At 44.8% G+C, this 22,815-nt stretch overlaps 1 protein-coding gene across 1 annotated transcript; it reads left to right on the top strand.

Moving 5' to 3' along the window:
• The first annotated feature begins 671 nt into the window (after nucleotides 1–671).
• DR1 (down-regulator of transcription 1) lies at nucleotides 672–22,199 on the top strand. Its single transcript, XM_082265871.1, has 3 exons — nucleotides 672–1,292; nucleotides 15,869–16,032; nucleotides 21,994–22,199. Exons 1-3 carry the CDS (start codon nucleotides 1,073–1,075, stop codon nucleotides 22,135–22,137), a joined length of 528 nt encoding a protein of 175 aa, XP_082121997.1. The 5' UTR covers nucleotides 672–1,072; the 3' UTR covers nucleotides 22,138–22,199.
• Nucleotides 22,200–22,815: the final 616 nt, after the last annotated feature.

Below are 22,815 nucleotides of genomic sequence, written 5' to 3'. Positions count from 1 at the left end.
AAAATCTGGCATCTCCATGCGAAAGCCAGCAAGTTCCCGGGTCTCTATCTCCCTCGTCACCTCCTCCCATGCTCGCCTCCAGGACTTTTCCAGAGCCTCTCCAATCCCATGGAACTCCTTACCCTTATCTGTCCGATCATCTCTACTCTGTTAGCTTTTAGGCAATCTCTGAAAACCCTCCTTTTCAGAGAAGCCTATCCTACCCACACCTAACAAATATACCTCCATTTTCTCCATCAGCCCATCCCCCACGGTTATTGCCTTTTGTTTCACTTGACCCTCCCTTCTAGATTGTAAGCTCTAATGAGCAGGGCCCTCTAATTCCTCCTGTATTGAATTGTATTGTAACTGTATTGTCTTCCCTCACATTGTAAAGCGCTGCGCAAACTGCTGGCGCTATATAAATCCTGTATAATAATAATAATAATAATATGCATACACCTCAATGGGGAATATTGAAGCACTCTCCTCATTGGATAGAAGGCTGCATGAAGCAGGGAAAAACTCAATAGTCAGAACTCCAATGGTGGCTTCTATTTCAATGTGGGACTTCAGGAACACCGCCCAGATATGACCTGGGTTGGCTGGGCTATCCTACTACACCTCACAGCATTACTCTCCGTCCCTCACCCCACTATTCACAGCACCGCCACTATCACCCCCGCAAACTCCCCTCTATGGAAAAAGCCCGCAGCGTGTTACGTCACGACGCGCCAGCGCGGCACAGCCATGGTAACCTGGACGTGGGTGCGCTCCCGGAAGTGGAGAGCAGTACGCCGCGCTTCCCCCCAGACGCCGCTTCCGGTTGGAGAAGGCTCTCGCCGCCGGGATGTTCCCGTGACCGGCACCAGCCCGCCGCCTCTATAACCAACGAGCCGTGTCCCCTGGTCCCCGGCGTGACGCCTCGGAGCCCCGACCATGTTGTGAGGAGGAAAAGGAGCAGGGAGCCGGCGCCGTCTTCTCTCTCCGTTCTTTTAGCGAGGCCTGCGTGCATTCCTCGGCTTTGTTTTTATAGGGTCCTCCGCGCCCCCTCCCCGGTGTCAGCGCCCTCTCCCCCCGCAGCCCCGGAGACATGGCCTCCTCTTCTGGGAACGATGACGACCTCACCATCCCCCGGGCTGCCATCAACAAGATGATCAAAGAGACTCTGCCCAGCGTGCGGGTGGCCAACGATGCCCGGGAACTGGTAGTCAACTGCTGCACCGAGTTCATCCACCTCATCTCCTCCGAGGCCAATGAGATCTGCAACAAGTCCGAGAAGAAGACCATCTCCCCGGAGCATGTCATCCAGGGTAAGGGGGAGGGGCGGAGGGAGATATGAGGTCCTCAAGTCTGTGTCCCCATCCTCTCCTCCAGTGCAGCCTTTACCTAAACCCTCTCCATGTAATGCTATCCATCGTGGGAGAAAAAGTGACAGCACAACTACCAGATCTCCATCAGAGATCTCTATCACCCATCACATGAGATAGGATGTGGGGCTTTCTTGCCAGTCTGATAGAAGCTGAGCATATAGATATACATACACTGAGGCCTGCACATGTCAGACCCCCGGGACCTTTATCAGATGGTAGCGGGACTGGGGGCTTCCAGACCTCCATCAGATGGTAGCGGGACTGGGGGCTTCCAGACCTCCATCAGATGGTAGAGGGACTGGGGGCTTCCAGACCTCCATTAGATGGTAAAGGGACTGGGGACTTCCAGACCTCCATCAGATGGTAGATGGTAGAGGGACTGGGGGCTTCCGGACCTCCAGCAGATGGTAGAGGGACTGGGGGCTTCCAGACCTCCATTAGATGGTAAAGGGACTGGGGACTTCCAGACCTCCATCAGATGGTAGAGGGACTGGGGGCTTCCGGACCTCCAGCAGATGGTAGAGGGACTGGGGGCTTCCGGACCTCCAGCAGATGGTAGAGGGACTGGGGGCTTCTGGACCTCCAGCAGATGGTAGAGGGACTGGGGGCTTCTGGACCTCCAGCAGATGGTAGAGGGACTGGGGGCTTCTGGACCTCCAGCAGATGGTAGAGGGACTGGGGGCTTCTGGACCTCCAGCAGATGGTAGAGGGACTGGGGGCTTCTGGACCTCCAGCAGATGGTAGAGGGACTGGGGGCTTCCAGACCTCCAGCAGATGGTAGCGGGACTGGGGACTTCCAGACCTCCATCAGATGGTAGAGGGACTGGGGACTTCCAGACCTCCATCAGATGGTAGAGGGACTGGGGACTTCCAGACCTCCATCAGATGGTAGAGGGACTGGGGACTTCCAGACCTCCATCAGATGGTAGAGGGACTGGGGACTTCCAGACCTCCATCAGATGGTAGCGGGACTGGGGGCTTCCAGACCTCCATCAGATGGTAAAGGGACTGGGGACTTCCAGACCTCCATCAGATGGTAAAGGGACTGGGGGCTTCCAGACCTCCATCAGATGGTAGCGGGACTGGGGGCTTCCAGACCTCCATCAGATGGTAGCGGGACTGGGGACTTCCAGACCTCCATCAGATGGTAGCGGGACTGGGGACTTCCAGACCTCCATCAGACGGTAAAGGGACTGGGGGCTTCCGGACCTCCATCAGATGGTAGAGGGACTGGGGGCTTCCGGACCTTCATCAGATGGTAGAGGGACTGGGGGCTTCCGGACCTCCATCAGATGGTAGAGGGACTGGGGGCTTCCGGACCTCCATCAGATGGTAGAGGGTCTGGGGACCTCCGGACCTCCATCAGATGGTAGAGGGACTGGGGACCTCCGGACCTCCATCAGATGGTAGAGGGACTGGGGACCTCCGGGCCTCCATCTGATGGCAGAGGGACTTCCGGACCTCCAGACCTTCATCAGATGTAAGGCTAGGTTCACACTATTGTGGATGCAAGACTGCATTTCTAGAGCTCTGTAGCAGATGTTTAGGGGTGCCATTACTTTCTAACACATAAAAAAAGCACAGCATGTTTTCGGGTGCATGAAACCACATGGTGCAAGCGCAGAATGGTTTTGAACTTTTTCCTTGTTTCCCACAGGTTCAGCAAATGATGGGTTGTTGTGGTCACGCAAGCACGAGCTGCACCAGCCGCAATAGTGTGGACATAATCTTAGAGAACCGGGGTCTGTTAGACCTCCATCAGATGTTAGAGTCAGTGTCTGTCAGACCTTCATGAGAAATCCCTACTGCACTGATCTGAAAGCATCCCCCACTTTAAGAATAAGTTCACCTAGCTGCAGTCAGTCCCATTCATATTTATTGGGACGCATTGCTGCAGTGACATAGCCGCTGCTTCCAATTTGACAGCTGTGCAGGTGTGTGTCTCCAACACTGTGCGTTCAGGAACACAGACCTGCATGGCTGACAGATTGGGTCCAGCGGCTGTGTCTCAATAGACATAAATAACACTGCCTGCCTGCAGATGCGCCAAACAACTGTGCATCCTATGCGGGCAAAGATTTATTTACTTAAGGTACTTCTAAAGTGCCATCAAGTTATGCAGTGCTTCACATATTTGTTATAGCTGTTTGCACATTTGTACACATAAATATGCCCTTTTGAAAAGGGATGGGCTGAGGCGTGTTCGGTTCCTAGTCTGAACTCACCTGAGCAATCCCGCCAGGAAGCCGTCACTGCACACCGCCAATCATAGGCAGAGAGACATTTCCAGGTCAGCAGCTGCACATGCTGCTCGTGATTGGTGGTGTGCAGTTACGGCTTCCTGGCGGGATTGTTTAGGTGTGTTGGGAATAGGATCTGAACACACCTGAGCCCATCTCTACTTGTGAACCAGGCCATAGATTCTAAACTCGTTAATAGCTGCTTAGAGAATTTGTGAGACAGCTGGAAAATATTCAGTCCCCGTTTATCAATCTTCTGTTACGGTTAGTGGTGCACCAAAATTTTCGGCCGAAAATGTGCCTATTCCATTTCGGTCGAAAATGGATTAAAAATACCAATATTAATGATGGCCGCCCCAGGGGCGCAGTGCAGGATTCAAAAGTCCCGCCTCTGGCCGGCGGTCTGCCTCCCTGTGATGTTACTACTATGACTGTGTGTATGAATGAACTAACACACTCGGCGATCGGCCGCTAATAGCTATAACTAAGTGAGCCCTTCACTTCCCTATCGGGCAGATATCTCCGCTGACAGGAAAGTGAAGGGCTCACTTAGTTATAGCTATTAGCGGCCGCTCGCCTGCCCGCCTGGTGTGTTAGTTCATTTATACACATAGTCGTAGTAGTGATGTCACCGGGAGGGGGACTGCAGGCCAGAGGCGGGACGTTTGAAAGGAAGGACACAGGAGGAGCGGAGAGTTTGCCTGCCTGTGACATGGAGGTGCCGACAAGTAAAGAGATCGCATCATTGGGGTGGGGAGGGGCACTGAGGCAGGTTGGGGGGGGGGGGCTGAGACGAGGTTACCAATGGTATATGTATTATTATGGCACATACAATGGTATTTGTATTATGCAGCATGAGGGGGTTAATGTATTGCCACTGCTGGTCACTGATGCATTAGTGAACGACCAGTGGCAGTTAATTAACCCCTTTGTGCTGCATTAGTGCAACCAGTATCAGTGCAACCAGTGTTAATTAACACTGACACTGGTTGCACTAATGCAGGACAAAGGGGTTAATTAACTGCCCCTGGTCGTTCACTAATGCATCAGTGACCAGCAGTGGCAATACATTAACCCCCTCATTCTGCATAATACAAATACCATTGGTAATTAACCACTTGCCAACCCGTCACAGTACATATACTGCGACAGGGTGGCAGCTACACAGGTGTACGTCGCTGCCTGTTTCTGGCGCATGCCCCTGTTCAATTTTAAAATAATTGGGGGGGAAAAGTCATTTTTGTTTTCGGCCAAGGGCATCCTGCATTTTCGGTTTCGGCCCACAATTTTCATTTCGGTGCATCCCTAGTTACGGTTTTTGATTTCGAAAAAATTTTTATGGTCATCCACTAGAGTATGACACCTTTAATGAGAATCAGCATATGTAGAAGCATGAAGGCATTCAATGGAATGACTTAAAGTGTGAGCAAAATAAAAATTCTTAAGAGAGTGCTGAGAAATGTTCAATAGCTTTTATTCTGTTATGGTTGGGATAAAAAAAGGTTTCCTATCAGCTGAATGCAGTCATCCTTCTATGTATGGTTAATTTATACTGACTGTGAGTGGGCCAAACCTACACCTGGGACGTGTCTGGCTGATGTGTGGGCAGATTTGACTCATCAGTATTTGAATTTGCTGATGGCAGTGTGCAAAGAACAGAGTGTCATATCAACTATCTTTATATCTGCTTTAAACTATACCTGTATAGCTTGGTCTTGTTATAGCCATCTGGGACCTAAAAGGTTCCAGACCTTAAAGCGGAGTTCCACCCTGGATTTTTTTTTTTTTTTTTTTTTTTTTTTTTTTTTTAATACCCCCGGGACAGTCAGGGCTAGTACATTCCACAATGGCTAGCCTCTGATCTGTCCCGGGTTGCACTTACCTGTTAGGACAAATACTTACCTTGCAAACGTCTTGTCCAGCGCTGCCATCTCGGATGTGGGCAGCTTGAAGCCAGCGAGATCCTCTTTGGCGTCTTTTTCCGCCTTCTTTGGTCCCACGATGCTCTGCGCCGGCCCCGACGTCACTTCCGGGTCGCGCGCGTCATCCCTCCACAGCTTCTGGGCATGCCCAGAAGCTGTTTAGAAGGGGATGACGCGCGCGACCCGGAACTGACGTCGGGGCCGGTGCAGGCGCAATGATTCCTGGGAGCTATGACGTCCAGCTCCCAGGAATCATTGCAGAGCCAGGAAGTGACGACGGGCCGCGGCCGAGGAAGGAGGAAGAAGGAAGTAAGGTAAGTATTTTTTCTTCGCTACGAGGTAAGTAAAAAAAAAATATGCGATTATCCATTTCTTTTTCAGGTGACCCGGAGCGAGAAGATGGAGGTAAGTATAAAAATAGGGTGGAACTCCACTTTAACAATTTTAAATCAAAACATCCACAGCCTTGTGTTTCCTATGAGACAGTGCTCAGTCTGTGCCCAGATTTATGTATTGACGCACACCTGTGTGTGTGACACTTTTTGTGTTTTAACGCAAAACAATGCATGTGTCATAAGTAGCAATATTTTTCAATGAGACTTTTCTGAATCCTGACTGATTTTTATTTTTTCCTCCACATGCAAAACCTGCAGGTGCTGTATTGTAACTGTGCTTGATTGTTCTGGCATTACAAGGCTGTCTATTCCTTAGAGTTTCTGTACACACTGCCAGTTAAAGGAAACCTCCCATATCCATATGTGAAAAAGCAGTAGTAAAAAAGCACGTGAAAGTCAAAATTACTATCTGTTAAAGATAATCTGTGAACACTCAAAAATTCGAATTGATTTCTCTGACATCTTGGCCCTTGCTTGTCATTGAATAGGCTCACCGCTGTTGCTCCATAGAAGTGTGGAGAAGTGTGTTGTCTTAGAAGCTTGTGATTTTGATGTACTCTGCCAATAAAAAACGTATTATGTAAACTGTTCATTTTCCTGCTTCTGTTGATGGCTAACCCAGAGCAGCCCTGTCTGCACATCACTTAGCAGGTGGCAATCTGCCCATTGCCTTCCCCAGAGGCCTGTGGAGAAGTTCCACTTTATGGAGCTAGAAATATATCACATTTTGTGTCTATAAATCAGAAGCCTGCTGACAGCTTGCTAGATAAAGCAACTGCATTATTCTTAGCCTTGAAGAGTCAAATGTTGAATATTTGTAGGGCATGTGTTTGGTAAACACAACTGTATAGATTATTTTTTTTTATTTTTTTTTTGTTTGGTGAAAGACCAGTGTGCAGAATAAGGTTCTGTTTAGTATATTCTAATTCTATGCTGGCAGTTTACCTGTACAGAGTTAGAGCCCAGAAGGCAAACACACCATCCAAGATCATATGGAGTTTATGTAAATATTTGTTGGTAATTAGACACCTGAGCTGTTTATACAGGGTTCCACAAAAATGTAGAACATACCTTCTTAATTTCTCCTGTAACTTGTCTTTGTGTATGTGTAAACCGCACCAATAAACTGCATGATCATTTTCCTTCTCCAGCAGGCACTAATTTACTGCAGTTTCAGAAGATTGAACTATGACAGCTTTCACTAGAGAAAATGGTGTCTGGTTTCGATCTCTGCATGTAGCAAGAGAATTTGTGTATTTTTAGTAATCTGTTGTCGTGGTGTGTTTTTTTTTTTTTTTTTTTTTTTTTTTTTTACAGTAGCCGTTTTTATTGAATTTTTTTTTTTTTTTTAAAGTTAGAAGATGCAAGCACTATGTATGTAGTAAACAAGTTACAGGCATAGCACACCTGGGAATATATGCTGGGTGGTGCTGACAATATAAAATTAAAAAGCCTCATGGTCATTTATAATGCACAGCATGCAGGTATTTAAATATGAAAGGCTTACTGCTATGACTTCAGTGCAACTTAAGTATTTTAGTGGAAAGTATCACAAAATTGAAAAAATAACCAGAGTAGGCTGGAAGGAAACAGGTTTTTTTTTTTTTTTTTTCTAAAGAAACTGATAGTGGTTAGTTTAACACTTTCAATACTGGTATACAACCTAACATTTTACTGAGCCTGCAGAAAGAGAGCACACAATTAGAATTCTTACATGTGTTACCTTTTTAGAAAGAAACTCTATATGTAAGACCACGGGGAAAAGACTGGCATTTTGTTACTTGTAGATATCTTTAGTCAATGTTTTTAGTTCATTTGCATACCCCTACCGCTTCTAGCTTGTTCCATAGGCAATGCAGAGACAATTGCTTGATATGACTATTTGTGTTTATTTGAAAGGTGGAGTTTCCTGAAATAGGTTAGCATGTGCCTAAAAATTATCTGTAATACCTTGAGTATAAAATAGCTATATTTACGGAATAAAAAGACAGTTCACTGCCCAGCAAGCTCCCAATTTGGGCTGTCTCCACTCTCTAGCCCCGAGGATGTTCTCCAAGGTGGTGGGAGAAGCACTTTCCTTAAATCCATGATTGCTATATAGGTAATCTTCTACTTCTTGGCCAGGCTTTGGAACAAATGCATCAAAATATCAAGAACACGGAATAGGATGAGAAGACTGGGATGGCTGGTAAATATCGAAATCATGCCTCCTTCTCTCACAAACTATCCTGGTGTATTCAATGATTTCCCAGACTCAAAATATTTCTACCAGAAGATAAAATTCTGGAGGTTGAGAGCCGGTTCACACTACCACTGCCACGACCAGAAAGTCGCCCTGTGACTTGTTTAGAGACTTGTTTAGAGACTTGTTTAGAGACTTGTTTAGAGACTTGTTTAGAGACTTGTTTAGAGACTTGTTTAGAGACTTGTTTAGAGACTTGTTTAGAGACTTGTTTAGAGACTTGTTTAGAGACTTGTTTAGAGACTTGTTTAGAGACTTGTTTAGAGACTTGTTTAGAGACTTGGGAAGAGACTTGTTTAGAGACTTGGGAAGAGACTTGGGAAGAGACTTGGGAAGAGACTTGGGAAGAGACTTGGGAAGAGACTTGGGAAGAGACTTGGGAAGAGACTTGGGAAGAGACTTGGGAAGAGACTTGGGAAGAGACTTGGGAAGAGACTTGGGAAGAGACTTGGGAAGAGACTTGGGAAGAGACTTGGGCACTACTTTGAAGAGACAGGCGACCTTGTCTGTGGGGAATGCCTGGCTAATCTCTTTCTTCTTCCTGGAAAGTCTGATAACAAGTCGTGTCAATTAAGATAAGGAGGCGACTCCCATTGAAGTATATGGGACAAGTCGGATCACAGGTCGCCTCAAAGTAGTACAGGACCCTTTTCTGAAGTCGGAGCGACTTCAGTAGTGCCAATTAAGACGGCACTAATTGATTAACATTGCTTTTATGTCAAGCGTCCTGGGGCTACACAAGTCGCCTCACAAGTCGTGCTAGTGTGAATGGGCTCTTATACTGTTCTGAGTCAGTTGCAAAACAATTGACCAGTGACTATCAGACTATTGATGTCCACCTTAGGTTTCCTGACATTTTGCATCCCTGCAGTTCAGAGGACACTTCAGGTGTGGGACTTCTTCCAGGTTTCTGTAGGCTCCACAGTAATGATACCTTATTTCAAGAAAAACAGATTTTAGTGGTAAAGAATCTATTAACGCCTAGGGGCTTACACACATGTGAGAGCCGGGGGATGGGTACCCATATAATCAAGTTCCCCACCCTGTGGTGTGTGTGTGTGTGTGTGTGTGTGTGTGTGTGTTTTTTTTTTTTGAGCATTCTATTTTAGCCTTATTGTAATGTAGCTTACCTCAACAGAAAAGGGGCACTGGAGCCCCACTCTGTAATTTGTGGGAGACATGATGTTTCTTTGAGCAGAAAGGAATTGCAGTTTCTTCTGCAAATCATTTAAAAGGTTTGTGAGCTGTCGGCAGGTAGTGGAAAGGTATCTGAATCCAGGGGTCTTCAGAGTGATCAGAGATACCAGCAGGGACTAACCCCGGGCAATCAGTGCTCTCCTGCAGGAACCCCTAGGGGGCCTTCAGGGACTCGCTTCCCTGCAAGGAGGTCACTGCCATGGACTTGTATAGCACCCTACTGGTCCACAATGCAATACATCATTGTACATGGCCTTGTTCCACAAGGTCCAGTGTAAATCGGCAAACCATACAGGCTGTCCCCACATCACCTGGTGCAGGGCCTGGGTACCATACCTCTGAGCAACGACAAGCCTTTAGGACAATGGTTCTGAAAAAAAGCTACGGTAGCCTGTCAACTAATTTCATAATCGATTAGTTGGCCTCCATACAGAAAGCATTTATTTATTTACATATTAGGAAATACAGTGCAGAACACATACATGTCAGTATACACAGTGCAGCCACCTACAGCTCAGTACACCCTCTACATGTCAGTATACACAGAACCATTATACATGTCAGTATACACAGAACCATTATACATGTCAGTATACACAGTGCAGCCACCTACAGCTCAGTACACCCTCCATACAGGTCAGTATACACAGTGCAGCACACAACACAGCTCAGTACACCCTCCGTACATGTCAGTATACACAGTGCAGCACACAACACAGCTCAGTACACCCTCCGTACAGGTCAGTATACACAGTGCAGCACACAATACAGCTCAGTACACCCTCCATACATGTCAGTATACACAGTGCAGCACACAATACAGCTCAGTACACCCTCCATACATGTCAGTATACACAGTGCAGCCACCTACAGCTCAGTACACCCTCCATACATGTCAGTATACACAGTGCAGCCACCTACAGCTCAGTACACCCTCCGTACATGTCAGTATACACAGTGCAGCACACAATACAGCTCAGTACACCCTCCGTACATGTCAGTATACACAGTGCAGCACACAATACAGCTCAGTACACCCTCCGTACATGTCAGTATACACAGTGCAGCACACAATACAGCTCAGTACACCCTCCGTACATGTCAGTAAGCTTGTGAATGTGAGGAGCAATGTCTCATGGGATATGTAGTCCTGCCAAGGAAAAGGAAGTGTTTTTATAGGATTCTAAAGACAGATTTTTTTGTTTTTTACCTTGCATATTTTTTTTTCTCTTTTTTAGACAAATGAAACATTTCTACCGTTTTTCTTTTTAAATATGAGGAACAGTTCTTCTGTAGCTTTGAAATTGCGCTACTTCAGCGTGATTTCAAAGCCGCAGATCAGTGCGATTTGGACCTCCTGATTTTATTTGCGACTACATTTAACAGAACTCAACGCAAGTGAATGGAATCGCAAAAAAGTATCAGTTTTAGTATCGGAGCATTTGCACAAGTGCAAATGCTTAGTATCTGCACCAATACCGGTATCGGTGCAACACTAGTATATAAATCTCTTCTGTCTGTTAGAGTACATTAGATATTTTGCTTCCTCACAAAATGGCTACAAATTCCGGATGGACCCTCTGCACACTGCTATACCCTTTCCAGCAAACTATGCAATGAAAAACGGGGATATTTATTTCACACATAGTCCATCAAGAATTTGTAGTGTTAATATACGGTCACACCCCTTTAGCACCTGATAGTTTAAATACATGTACAAGCTATTGGGATTTGAGTGCATCGTATAGCTGGTTATTTGTATTGACCACTGCATAGAGATATATATTTAAGAATAAACTGTCTTTAAATAAAAAAAAAAAAAAAACTTTACATAATAGCTCTATTATACACCACACTTTGATTTTCTATTTTATCCGATTCATCAAAACAATAATCAGCCAACTAATCCATTATGAAAATTGTTAGTTGCAGCCCTACTTCTAATCCCTAATGGAACTGTTGAGAAGCTAGCTGTTTTCTTGCAGACTGCTGCACAGACGTGACCATCAGCTTAAGTGCCGGTTCACACTCTTGCGGCTGCGGCGATCGCATATAATATCGGAGCGCACTGCTCCTTCATTACATGCGATCGGCTGTGCGGTGCGAATTCAGCCATACACTTTGTATGGCTAAATTCGCACTGCACCCGCACCAAAGTCGCACAGGACCCTTTTTTTCAGCCGCATCAGGATCGGATCGCACAGTGGTTCACACTTGTGCGATCCGATCCTGTGCGAACTGTAAAGATCGCACTGCGATATGCGATCAAACTGGTGGTGTCGTTAACATTTCATTGACACCCCCAGCGTATCGCATATAGCAGTGTGAACTGCCAAGGGTGCGTTTGCAATGCGGGAACAGGCTGCGAATTCGCAGCCTTCCCGCATCGCATAAGTGTGACCCGGCACTTACACACTAGCAAACTGAAGCTTTGCCTAATGGAAGGTGCTATGCCTGGGAGGAGTGGAGACCTTGGTTGCCATTTTTATGGTCAAATCGGTTTTGAGGTCACTAAATGGTTTACTGCACCGCTTATCAAAATGTACTGTATGCACATTAAACAGTCCTTTTTTTGTATATGAAAGTAAATTCATGACGATTGTTCCTAAATTTTTAGCCTGGGTTCACACTAGTGCGTGCGGAACACCGCATGTTACTCGCACAGTAATCGCACTGCGTTCCTGTGCACACATCACATGCAATGTCTGCGCGTGTGTACATTTTATATGGCTCAAATCGCAATGCATCCACGTTAAAATGGTGCAGGACTCTCTCCCCCCCCCCCCCGCACCTGAATCGCATTGTATGGGTGTTCGATTGCGGCAAGCGAATCTTGTGCATTTCCTGCACACAAAAAATAAATTTAGATCACTTTTATTCCGAATACAAGGAATATAAGCATCCCTTGTATCATAAATAGGCAGGACAGGTCCTCTTCAAAAATACCTCAGATCTCACATCTGCAAGAAAAGAAAAATGGGCCCTTTTAAGGCCGTTGGGAGGAAGTGACATATAATGTACTTCTGGTCCTCCAAGGCCCTAGAGTCGAGTGGGGGCCATCTTGCCGGATTGTTTTCCCTGCTACCGACGGCCCCGGGGAAAACAACCGGGCCAGGGGGGTGGGCACCTCTCCCACCGCCCATAAAAGTGATCCCGTTGCCAATCACTGGGACCACTTTTATGCTTAAGCGGACTGCCTGCCATTTAAAAAAATTAAATACCGGGCTATCTGCAGCCATTACCCCGCTATTTAATGTCAAAGTACCGGTGTAAAACTGCGGCGGGTGGTGCGTAAGTGATTAAGAAATTTTGTACAGGAATTATCTAGTGGTGAACCGAAATGAAAATTGTGGCGCTGAAAACAAATTCGGGGTGAACTTGGCCAAAACAGAATTTTTTTTTTTTTTTTGTTTTTTTAAAAATGTATATATTTTTTATAAATTTATTTGACTTTATAATATCATGAATCTATTGTCGCCCCTTATCGGCACCTTTTGAAGCTGTTTTAAAAATCCTGCTTGCTGCATATTTGGTCCATTAAAAATACTGCACAGAAAAAAACATGTACCTCCCCATTTAAATGCATTAAAAACGCAGCAAGAACACATAAAAAAATGCACCTGTTTCATTTTTGATGCATGTTTTGAGTCACATGACCTATGAAAAACACGGTAAAATCACAGCAAAATTGGTTGTGCTTTCGACAGCTATTATAGGCATTTTTTTTTTATTCAGCACAATGCTGAAAACCTTTATGTTCAGCTGATTATTTTCAGCATCACTAGACATCTCCAATATAGCTCCCTTTGTTTGTTCCCCCTGTACTCATTGGGATCTGAATCTGGTTCTCTTTGTGCTTTATAAACTGCCGTTTGAACCCATTAGAGACCTTCCTCTCTTTACTGTCCTCAGGAGCTTTTCATTGTAGCCATTACTTCTGCAAGGTGAGTGTCTGAACTGGTGGCCTTTTCCTGCAAGTAACCCTTTCAGGATGTGCATAGGGACAAGGTGGCATTGAGGCATGAACTGTCTCCTTGAATCAATAGTTTCTGCCTTTCACCTCAACCATTACATTGTTTTTTGGTGAACTGGAGCCAGAGGGATGGAAAAACAATCGCCCATGCATTGCCTAGATGTGGTTCAGGCTGTGTGTCAATCTCTCCGCCACTGCTTTTCAGGAGGACTTGATTCCCTTTCTGTCGGCCTGTATGGACCCCATAAGGGGGCTCCCTCTTCTCATTCTATCATCTCTAGATGCCTCAGGTAGGCCATCATCCAAGTTTATATTCTCAAACATCGGGTTCCACCCTTCCCCGTAAACTACTAGATTTGTGAGTGCTTTTTAGTGTCAGGCTACTGTTTCCTAGGGCTGCCTCCTTGCCTTGTCTTATGTTCTAAGTTCTGCCAGGTGGCAGTTTCAGCTTTGGCTAATGCCAGCTTAGTTTTTGAGGTCCTTTTTAGACCGCTTTTCAAGCTACAGGTAGTCCTTAGTTTTTCTGTTGTGGTTTCTCAGACCTGTTGGTATTTTCACTACCCCTCAGTTAGAATGCCTTTGGACATCCTAAATGTTAAAGAATAAGTTCACTTAAAAATAAATAAATGAAAATAAAATGCACATCTTTTTTTTTTTTTTTTTTTTTTTTTTTTAAATGTGTATTTTTCTTTCGTTCGTTGACGGACACAGCTCCAGAACCTTCTTGACCATTGGATTATGCTGTCCCTTACAGGAGTAGGACACTAGGCAAAAAAAATCTTTACCACGCCTATGGGGCAGTTCAGGGTGTATACTCACCACTTCCTGCTATAGGCATTTTTTTTTTCTTCTGCCTAGTTAGGCCCTAGTTCCTTACTGGGATGTCTGGTCCTAGCATTTTTCCTTTTTTGAAATGGAATTTTTTTCCTCCTTATTCTAGATCCTCAAGGTCTCCCCAGTCCAGCCATTGAGTGCATGCAGGCCTACGCTGCTCGCTAGGTCGGCCACGATATTAGCCCCACTGGATGGGGGCTGGCCTGCGAGTTGAATGTCTCGGGAGGACGCACATGACCTGGTCTCAGCCTGAGTCGCAGCGTTCCTCCTGGCCGACAGCACACCCATTCCAGGGGAGAGGTGATGTGTCTAGAGCGGGGCCCACCCGGTTGCAGTTTGTCTGTGGTGCCTCTCTAGATGCGGCTCCCTTGGTTTCTGGGCTGTCTGTGGCAGAAGTGGTCCTTCGGAGCATCTTCCTGGATGATATCATTAAGGGTCTTACAGGGGGGAAGAGTACTCTATCTCCACAGGCTGCCAGGTGCGAGGTATCTTGTCACAGAGAGCGGGTTCTTCCAGACCTACAGACAAGCCCTCTTCTGCCTAAAGGGGCGCCCTCACCTGTGTCTGAGTGCCGCCCGAGTGCAGCATTCGGGCAGCAGCCAAGAGGCCAGGACGAATTTTTTTTTTTTTTTTTTTGCCATTGTGACCTGGCGTCTGGGGTTTGTCAAGCCCTAGTGTATATTGTACATCTACACCAGTCCCTGCCCTGATCAAGCATACAATCTAAGGTCCCCAACTCGCATTCATACATACACATACTAGGACCAATTTAGAAAGGAGCCAATAAATTTACCATCATGTCTTTGGAATGGGAGAGGAAGCCCATACAGGCAAAGGGAGCACATGCAAACGCCAGGCAGTTTACCTTGGTTGGTATTTGAACGGACGAGCCTAGTGCTGTCATTTACATGTAAATAACATGGTTAAAATATGATAAATGCACATCCTATAGAATTTTTTTTTTTCTTTTCTTTAAAATTAATGCTTTGGTGACAGGGTCTCTTTAAGCATTTGTATTTGTATGTTGAGCAGAAAGTTCTTTCTCTGTTTGTGCGCCATCTGCTGTTCATAGGCTAAATTTCACTGGTCGCAGGTCTTGTTTATATATCACAATTCTAACATCCATATAATACAAACAGTAAGAGCCAGATAGTTGCCCCATGAAGGAGCGACTTTTTAGCGTGACTTTGAAGAGACTTAAATGATAGGCGACTTTGTCTAAGGGGCAGTGATTTGCAGAATCTCCCCCTGGATAGCACACTCCATGTTTATGCACAAAAATAAAGATTTGGGTTCAAATATTTGTATGATGATTTGAAACATTTATTTGATATTTATGTATTTTTCCTTTGTATTCCAAAGGCTTTTTTTTTTTTTTGTTTTTTTTTAAACATGTGATCGGCAGCAGAGGACTAGAAGTGCCTCCGGCTAATGTTTCCCTGCAGACAGGCTGAGAAAGAGCCTGGTCACATGACAGCTGTATATCAATTATGAAAAAAAGGTACTTAGATGATTTTTTTTTTTAATTATTAAAACAAATACGTGTCATCATTCATATACATAACGAGAAGGAATAATGTAAATCAAAGGGTGTGTTTTTATCACTTCAGTTGTTGATTTAAAGGACCTGCCTTGAATTAGGCTTTAAGAATACAGAATTTTAGCTGTTTTAACACGTGGTTTTAATTTTCATTTATTCTCTCTCTCTTCTAGCGCTAGAAAGTTTGGGATTTGGTTCCTATATCAGTGAAGTAAAAGAAGTCCTGCAAGAGTGCAAAACAGTAGCATTAAAAAGAAGAAAGGCCAGTTCTCGTTTAGAAAACCTTGGCATTCCTGAAGAAGAACTTCTAAGGCAGCAGCAAGAATTATTTGCAAAAGTAAGCATTCTGCGCCATTATAGCATTGCTAAATGAGCACATTGGAAAGTTGTTGACTATTGTTGAATATTATTGAATGCGTTTTTGCTGAACATTTATCAACATGACTATAGAACAGGGCTTAACAAATTTGCTAAAAAAGTTAGGAGCCAGTTTTCTTTCACGAATTCCGAAAGGTCAGCTTCTGTCGGACCAGCTGCCATACACACATGCCCCAAGGCGGGCAGTTTTTATTGAACTGGCTGATGTTGCCTGGCATTTGACCCATGTGTACTTGTTTACTTTTTCTGACAGATATTAAAGGAACACTCTAACCACCATGACCACTTCAGTGATTTGAAGTGGTCATGGTGGTAGGAGTCAGAAACACTGCACATATTTGCATATTTACAATTATGTGCTGGGGACTAGTTGCACCTCTAGTACATTTGACTTGCTGCTGGTGGGAAATGCTGGCAGAGATCCACTGAGCGGCGCTGGAGGAAGTGTAAAGAGCCGATGCTTCCTGTAGCTCTCATGTCCCAGGCAGAGTGTCTGTCTGTGACAGGACGGAGCCAGAACTACACAGGAAGCATCGGCTCCATTCTGTCACAGCTGACAGACACCGTTCTTTCACCTGACATCCCAAGTCTCCTGCGAGGTGCGGGGGTCTCTTGCATGCGGGCGTGACACTTGTCCTGACACCCGCACCTCGCAGGAGACTTGGGATGTCTGGCGATAAGATCCCTCAAGCATTGTAACCCAGGTGCCAGGCCGCTAATTTTAGTCGCCAATGCGACCTGGCGCCCCGGGTTTGTCGAGCCCTGCCATTGAATATCTGTCATTTTATGGCAAAAAAAATCAAATTCACAGCTTGCCAGTGCAAACATTGCCAATTATTATTTCTTATTCATATGTAAAGGTTTTGCCACACAAAAAAAAAAAAAAAAAAGTTGGGCAGACTAGAAACAGTAGTTTTTCAATCTGCACCAGCTTTACTATAGGCATCTTCATGCCTAGTATTGTAGGTGTATACTATATGGGTCTTTTTACTCAGGCGTTTTGTTTGTCCGTTTTTCCTCCGTCCATTGACGGAGGAAAAATGGACACTCCTATGAGCAAGCAGATGATCATCCATTGCATCAGCCTTTGTTGACCTCCGTTTTTTTAAATGGAAGAAAGTCCTATTTTTCTACCATTTAAAAACACAAGCGGACCTAAACGGATGTCAACGGACAAACGGTCCTTTTTGCATCTGTTAGGAGCCAGCACTCGCCAGCGTCCTTAAAAACCTGTGACTCATTAGCTGTCAGTGGGGTTCCCTGCTGACCGCTAAATGTCTGAAGAGCTGGTTGCTAAGGAGGGAAGCCAGCCGCCATGTCCTTAATAACCGATTTTGAGTCTTCAGCTTTCAGCGGGGACACTGCTGAATGTAAAAAAAAAACTAAAAAATGGCCGCAATTAAAAAAAAATAATAATGTTTGAAGAAAAACGGCAAGGGAGTCCCCACTCCAATCCATACCAGGCCCTGCGTGGTACATAGTACCCCTACTCGTGCACCAAAAAAGTGTCAAAAATAAATGAAAACACAGAAGGCAGTTTTTGACAATTCCTTTATTTTAAAAAAAAAAAAACATAAAAAATGTCCCCCTGTGAAGACCCATAGTCAATCACAATGCCCGCTGCCACTTCCGACCTAGAAAAAGAAAAGAAATGCTCCGCTCCCGACCATGGCTCCCGCCGTCTGACAGTTCTTCAATAACTAAGAAGCAGGTCCACCCAGTAACGTCACAAGGTGACAACGCCCCCCTTGTGACGTCATCCACCAAGGGCATGCCAGGTGGATCCGCCCCTTGGTTATTAAATAACTGTCAGACGGCAGGAGCCTTGGTCGAGAGCGGAGAGAGTGGTGGTGGGCATTGTGATTGGGGGTGGATTTCCTACGGGGGGACTTTCTTTTGTTTTTTATCTTTTGTTTTTTTACTAAAGAAATTTGTCTGTTTTTTATTTTGACACTTTTTTTGGTCAATGAGTAGGGCTACTATGTACTCCACACTCATTTACATAAGTGGGTGGTAAGTTCTGGGAACCCTCTTGTTAAAGGGGGGCTTCCAGATTCTGATAAGCCCCCCCACCCGCATACCCTTACAACCCCCGGCCAGGGTTGTGGGGAAGAGGCCCTTATCCCCATCAACAGCACTGACCGGAGTGTTCTGGCGTCCCCCTGTGAGAACGTAGTAGCTCTTCAGGGAAGATTGCTGTACTAACATTGGGTTGTTAGTATCGCAGCTCCTCTTCATTGTTTTTTCATTCAGCCTGCTGGGTTGAACAAAAAAACACTGTGTGTACCAGGCTTAACAACTTCCAGTCCGGGCCAATTCTGACATGCCTCTCCTAGATGTAAAAAAAAAAAACATTTTTTTTTTCCAGAAAGTATATAATTGTAAAGCAGAGGCGCTAGAGAATAAAATGGTGGGATTTGCAATTTAATTTTTTTTTTTTTTCCTCTTATGTCTCTCGGTATTTGCACAATGTTTTTCAAACCCAATTTTTTTTTTTTTTTTTGTAAGATGTAAATAGATGTCTAACATTTCGCACTTTAAAATTGCGCACGCTCGTGGAAGGGTGCCAAACTACTAAAAATCATAGACAAAGCTTTAAAAGCCTTAACAGGTTACCAGCTTAGAGTTACACAGGAGGTCTGGTCCTAAAATGATTGCTTTCGTTCTGATAGGCGATACCTCATGTGTGGTGCAATTGCTGTTTACATAGGTGTGTGAGACTGTTGAGTGCGTTTTGCCATTGTGCGTGAGCACGGTGGGCCAGGGGTGCTTTAACCACTTGCCGACCAGCCGCCGTACTTATACGGTGGCAGGTCGGCTCTGTCAAGCAAAATTACATACCTGTATGTTTCACGGGACAGCTAGTGGGGGCGAGCACGCGTGATGTCTGCCATGCAGCTGCAATCACTCCTCATGGAGACAGAATGGCGGTCTGCCGATGCAAACACGGCAGACTGATGTTCTGTCACTAATGGACACAGGGATCCTGTGTTCCTCCTATTTAGGAACACAGGTCTGTGTTCGTTCAGCAATCCTATTCCCCAGATATGTAGAAAACACCCCCTAGGGACACATTTAACCCTTTGATCGCCATTGGTGTTAACCCCTTCCCTGCCAGTGTCAGTATAGTAATAGTGCATATTTTTAGCACCGATTACTGTAGTAATGTCACTGGTCCCCCCCAAAATTGTTAAAAATGTCAGGTTTTTGATCTGTCCGCTGCAATGTCACAGTCCCGCTAAAAATCGCTGACCTCGGCTATTACTAGTAAAAAAAAAATAAATAAATTGAAAATGACATCAATCTTTCCCCTAGTTTGTAGACACGATAACTTTTGCGCAAACCAATCAATATACACTTATTGGGATTTTCTTTTTTTATTACCAAAAATATGTAGCAGAATACTTATAGGCCTAAAATGATGAAAAATTTTGATTTTTACATATTTTTCTTTTTTTTGTAATGTTAAGGTAATGTTTTATAGCAAAAAGTTTTAAAAAATTATATACATTATATTATTTCTCTTTTCTGAATTGTCACTTTTTTTGTGTAAAAAAAAAAAAAAATCGCAGAGGTGATCAAATATGACCAAAAGAAAGCTCTATTTGTGGGGAAAAAATGATAACAATTTTATTTGGTTACAGCGTCGCACGACCGTGCAAATGTCAGTTTTAGTAACAGTGCCGTATCACAAAAAATGGTCTGGTCATTAAGGGGGTAAACCTTTCTGGTCCAGAATCACTTTTATTGCTATCATAAGAAATATAAAAAAAATCTGTTGTGATAAGCAATGAAAGGTCCTCTATACTGAGACATCTAGGGTCTCCTCTGCCCTTTAAAAGCTTTGAATTGGTTTGAGCCAAAGCTTTCCTAAGCTGGCAATAGCCTGTACACAACAGACAGAAGCCAGATGTGACGAATTCCTCATTTCTTCTGGTTTCTGATGTCACACAGGAGAAGGAACGGCATTTGTTCCTCCCACTAAGTTTCATGAACAGGATTCCACCGGTTGCATCCTTACTGGGCTCCCCGATCACTGCCTGTAAAAGTAATCCGGCGCCTCTTTAGCCGGTGGCCCTTAAGAGTATCTCAGTCAATGATATTACCCTTCCCATCTAAGGACATTCAGGTCCTTCCCATCTAAGGACATTCAGGTCCTTTGGACAGGAAGTAATTGTAATGTTGGCTAAGTCAAGCAGATAGCGGTGAAGCTTGCCTGATTCTTGCTACCTCTTGCACGTTTGTATCAAAAGGGAAGGCTGCCCATCAGTGATGGGACCATAGGAATGTATGAGGGCTGATTATATTGGCAAGCCATAGTATTATCCTAAAATGTTGAATTTGAGGCTACATGCTACTCGTGTGCTGCGCCTGTTTGCACTATAGAGGGATAAATAAATATGCAGGGGCATGGCTATTAGCATTGTCACTGCTGATTCACAAGCCTGTCAATCAGCAACTGACCACATATAGGCCTGCCCACTGCTTTCTAGATTAACAATACTGTTTCCGCTGCTGAAATCCTACTGTAAGCTGCAGTGTCTGGAAGGGGGAACAAGACAGGGCTCCACTAACCCCGGGTGCCAGGTCGCATTGGCGACTAAAATTAGCGGCCTGGCACCTGGGTTAAACTGCCGGAGGGATCTTGTCGCCAGACATCCCAAGTCTCCTGCGAGGTGCGAGAATCTCCCTGACACCCGCAATGCCGCGCCTGCATGCGGGAAACTCCCGCACTTCGTAGGAGACTTTGGACGTCAGGCGAAAGAACGGTGTCCGTCAGCTGTGACAGAACGAAGCTGATGCTTTCTGTGTAGTTCCGGCTCCGTCCTGTCACAGGCGGAGTGATATTAAATGCACTCTGCCTGTGATAGAGCTATAGAAAGCATCGGCTCTGTATGCTTCCTCCAGCTCCGCTCAGTGATCTCTGCCAGGATTTCCCACCAGCAGTACTTGCCAGCAGTAAGTCAAATGTGCTAGGGGTGCAACTAGCCCCCAGCACATAAATGTAAATATCCCAGCATGTGCAGTGTTTGACTCCTACCACCCTGAGCAATTCAAATCACTGAAGTGGTCATGGTGGTTGGAGTGTTCCTTTACTTCATCTGAGAGATATTAAACAAAGTATACACGGGTCAAATGCTGGGCATTATCAATAAAAATTGGCGCCATTGGGCCTGTGTGTATAGAAGCCAATCATTCGGCATACGCAAAGGAAAACTGGCTCCTAACATTTTTAGCTGTCTCCTAGATTTCAAGCGAATTTGTCAAGCCCTGTTGTAAGACACAAATGTAAATGGATTTGGGTCAGTCAGGGAAGGTAAAATAAATTTTTGTTCACTTTGAGCCTTTTGTATCATTTCATAACTGTATTTGATACTTTTAAGACTGTCATACGGGGGTCTTCAGTTGCATTTTATACAAAGGCCCCTTTCACATGGGTTTTCCGATCGGGTCGGCCTGTCAGTTTTGGCAAGCAGACCTGAGCGGATGCTCCATGCGCCCCTATGGGGCAGCGGATGTCAGCAGTGACCAGCCCGCTGCTGTCTGATCTGATCCTGACTGTGAAATCCAGATGGATGGAAACCCGGTTTTCCATCCGTCTGGAGGATCGGATAGGATTGGATGAAAATGGGATAGGCAGTCCGTTTTTCATCCGATCTCCCATAGAGGAGAGCAGGGATCTGACCAGGTCTGTCTCTGCAAAGTAAGCGGAGACGGACCTGTCATCCGCCTGCTCAGCAGGGAACGGCAGGTCGTTCCCCGCTGAGCAAAACTGAGGGCGGAAAGCACGTGTGAAAGGACCCAAAATGCTTTATCCCCATGAAAACAAATTAAAGCAAGTCATTTCATGTTCATGTTTGTTTCATTGTGGCTCTACAATAGAGTGCAATTTCTAAAACTTTATTCTGTTTTCTTCTAGGCCAGACAGCAACAAGCAGAGTTAGCCCAACAGGAATGGCTTCAGATGCAGCAAGCTGCACAGCAGGCACAACTCGCAGCTGCTTCAGCCAGTGCAAGCAACCAGGCAGGATCATCACAGGATGAGGAGGAAGATGATATCTGAATCTTCCCAGCTGCATTTTCTATACTGAATAGTTCTTGCCTGCACAGTGAAATCCTTGATGAGAGAGAGAAAAAAAACAAAAAACAAAAAAAAAACGCTTACCTGGAAATTTTTTTTATGTGTCTATGGTGGACTGGTCAATTGGTATTGTAGGGATGTCTGTAAAGTCTCTGCTCCTATATGTCCTAAACATGTACAAAACCCCTTTTGAACTGTCAACTCAAGGTTCAGTATCATATCAGTAGAGAATTTTTAATGGTCTTTATGGAATTTTATATTAGCAATGAGTCATTTACTTGATCAATAAGCAGTGTTAAACCAAACTACAACTTTATTAAATAGTGAGATTTATACAGAAGCTCTAAAAACCTATTTGCATTTCCCTTTTAACTAAACTTAAAGACAAAAAAAAAAAATCTTAGGAGTTTTTTTAATTTGTGGGGAGGGGTGGGGACGTATATTGTTCTGACAGGAATACTATTAATTTCATTATAAATGTTTAATAACATTTTGCCTCCTTGGAACATGGCGCATATGACAGGTCTGTAGTGTCTTGTATAATGTGCAGTTTGGATGCAAAGCTGTGTAAGCATCCTATCTGATATATAATATTGTGTGTGTATATGTGCCCATACTGAATCCTGTGCTGCAGTTATCTCTTGTATGTGTCTTATTTTA

Source organism: Pelophylax lessonae (assembly GCF_965119305.1).
Source record: "Pelophylax lessonae genome assembly, chromosome: 8".
In the NCBI taxonomy this organism is placed as follows: domain Eukaryota; kingdom Metazoa; phylum Chordata; class Amphibia; order Anura; family Ranidae; genus Pelophylax; species Pelophylax lessonae.
Note: the sequence above shows the minus strand (reverse complement) of the source record. Positions and strands in the feature narration are given on the sequence as shown.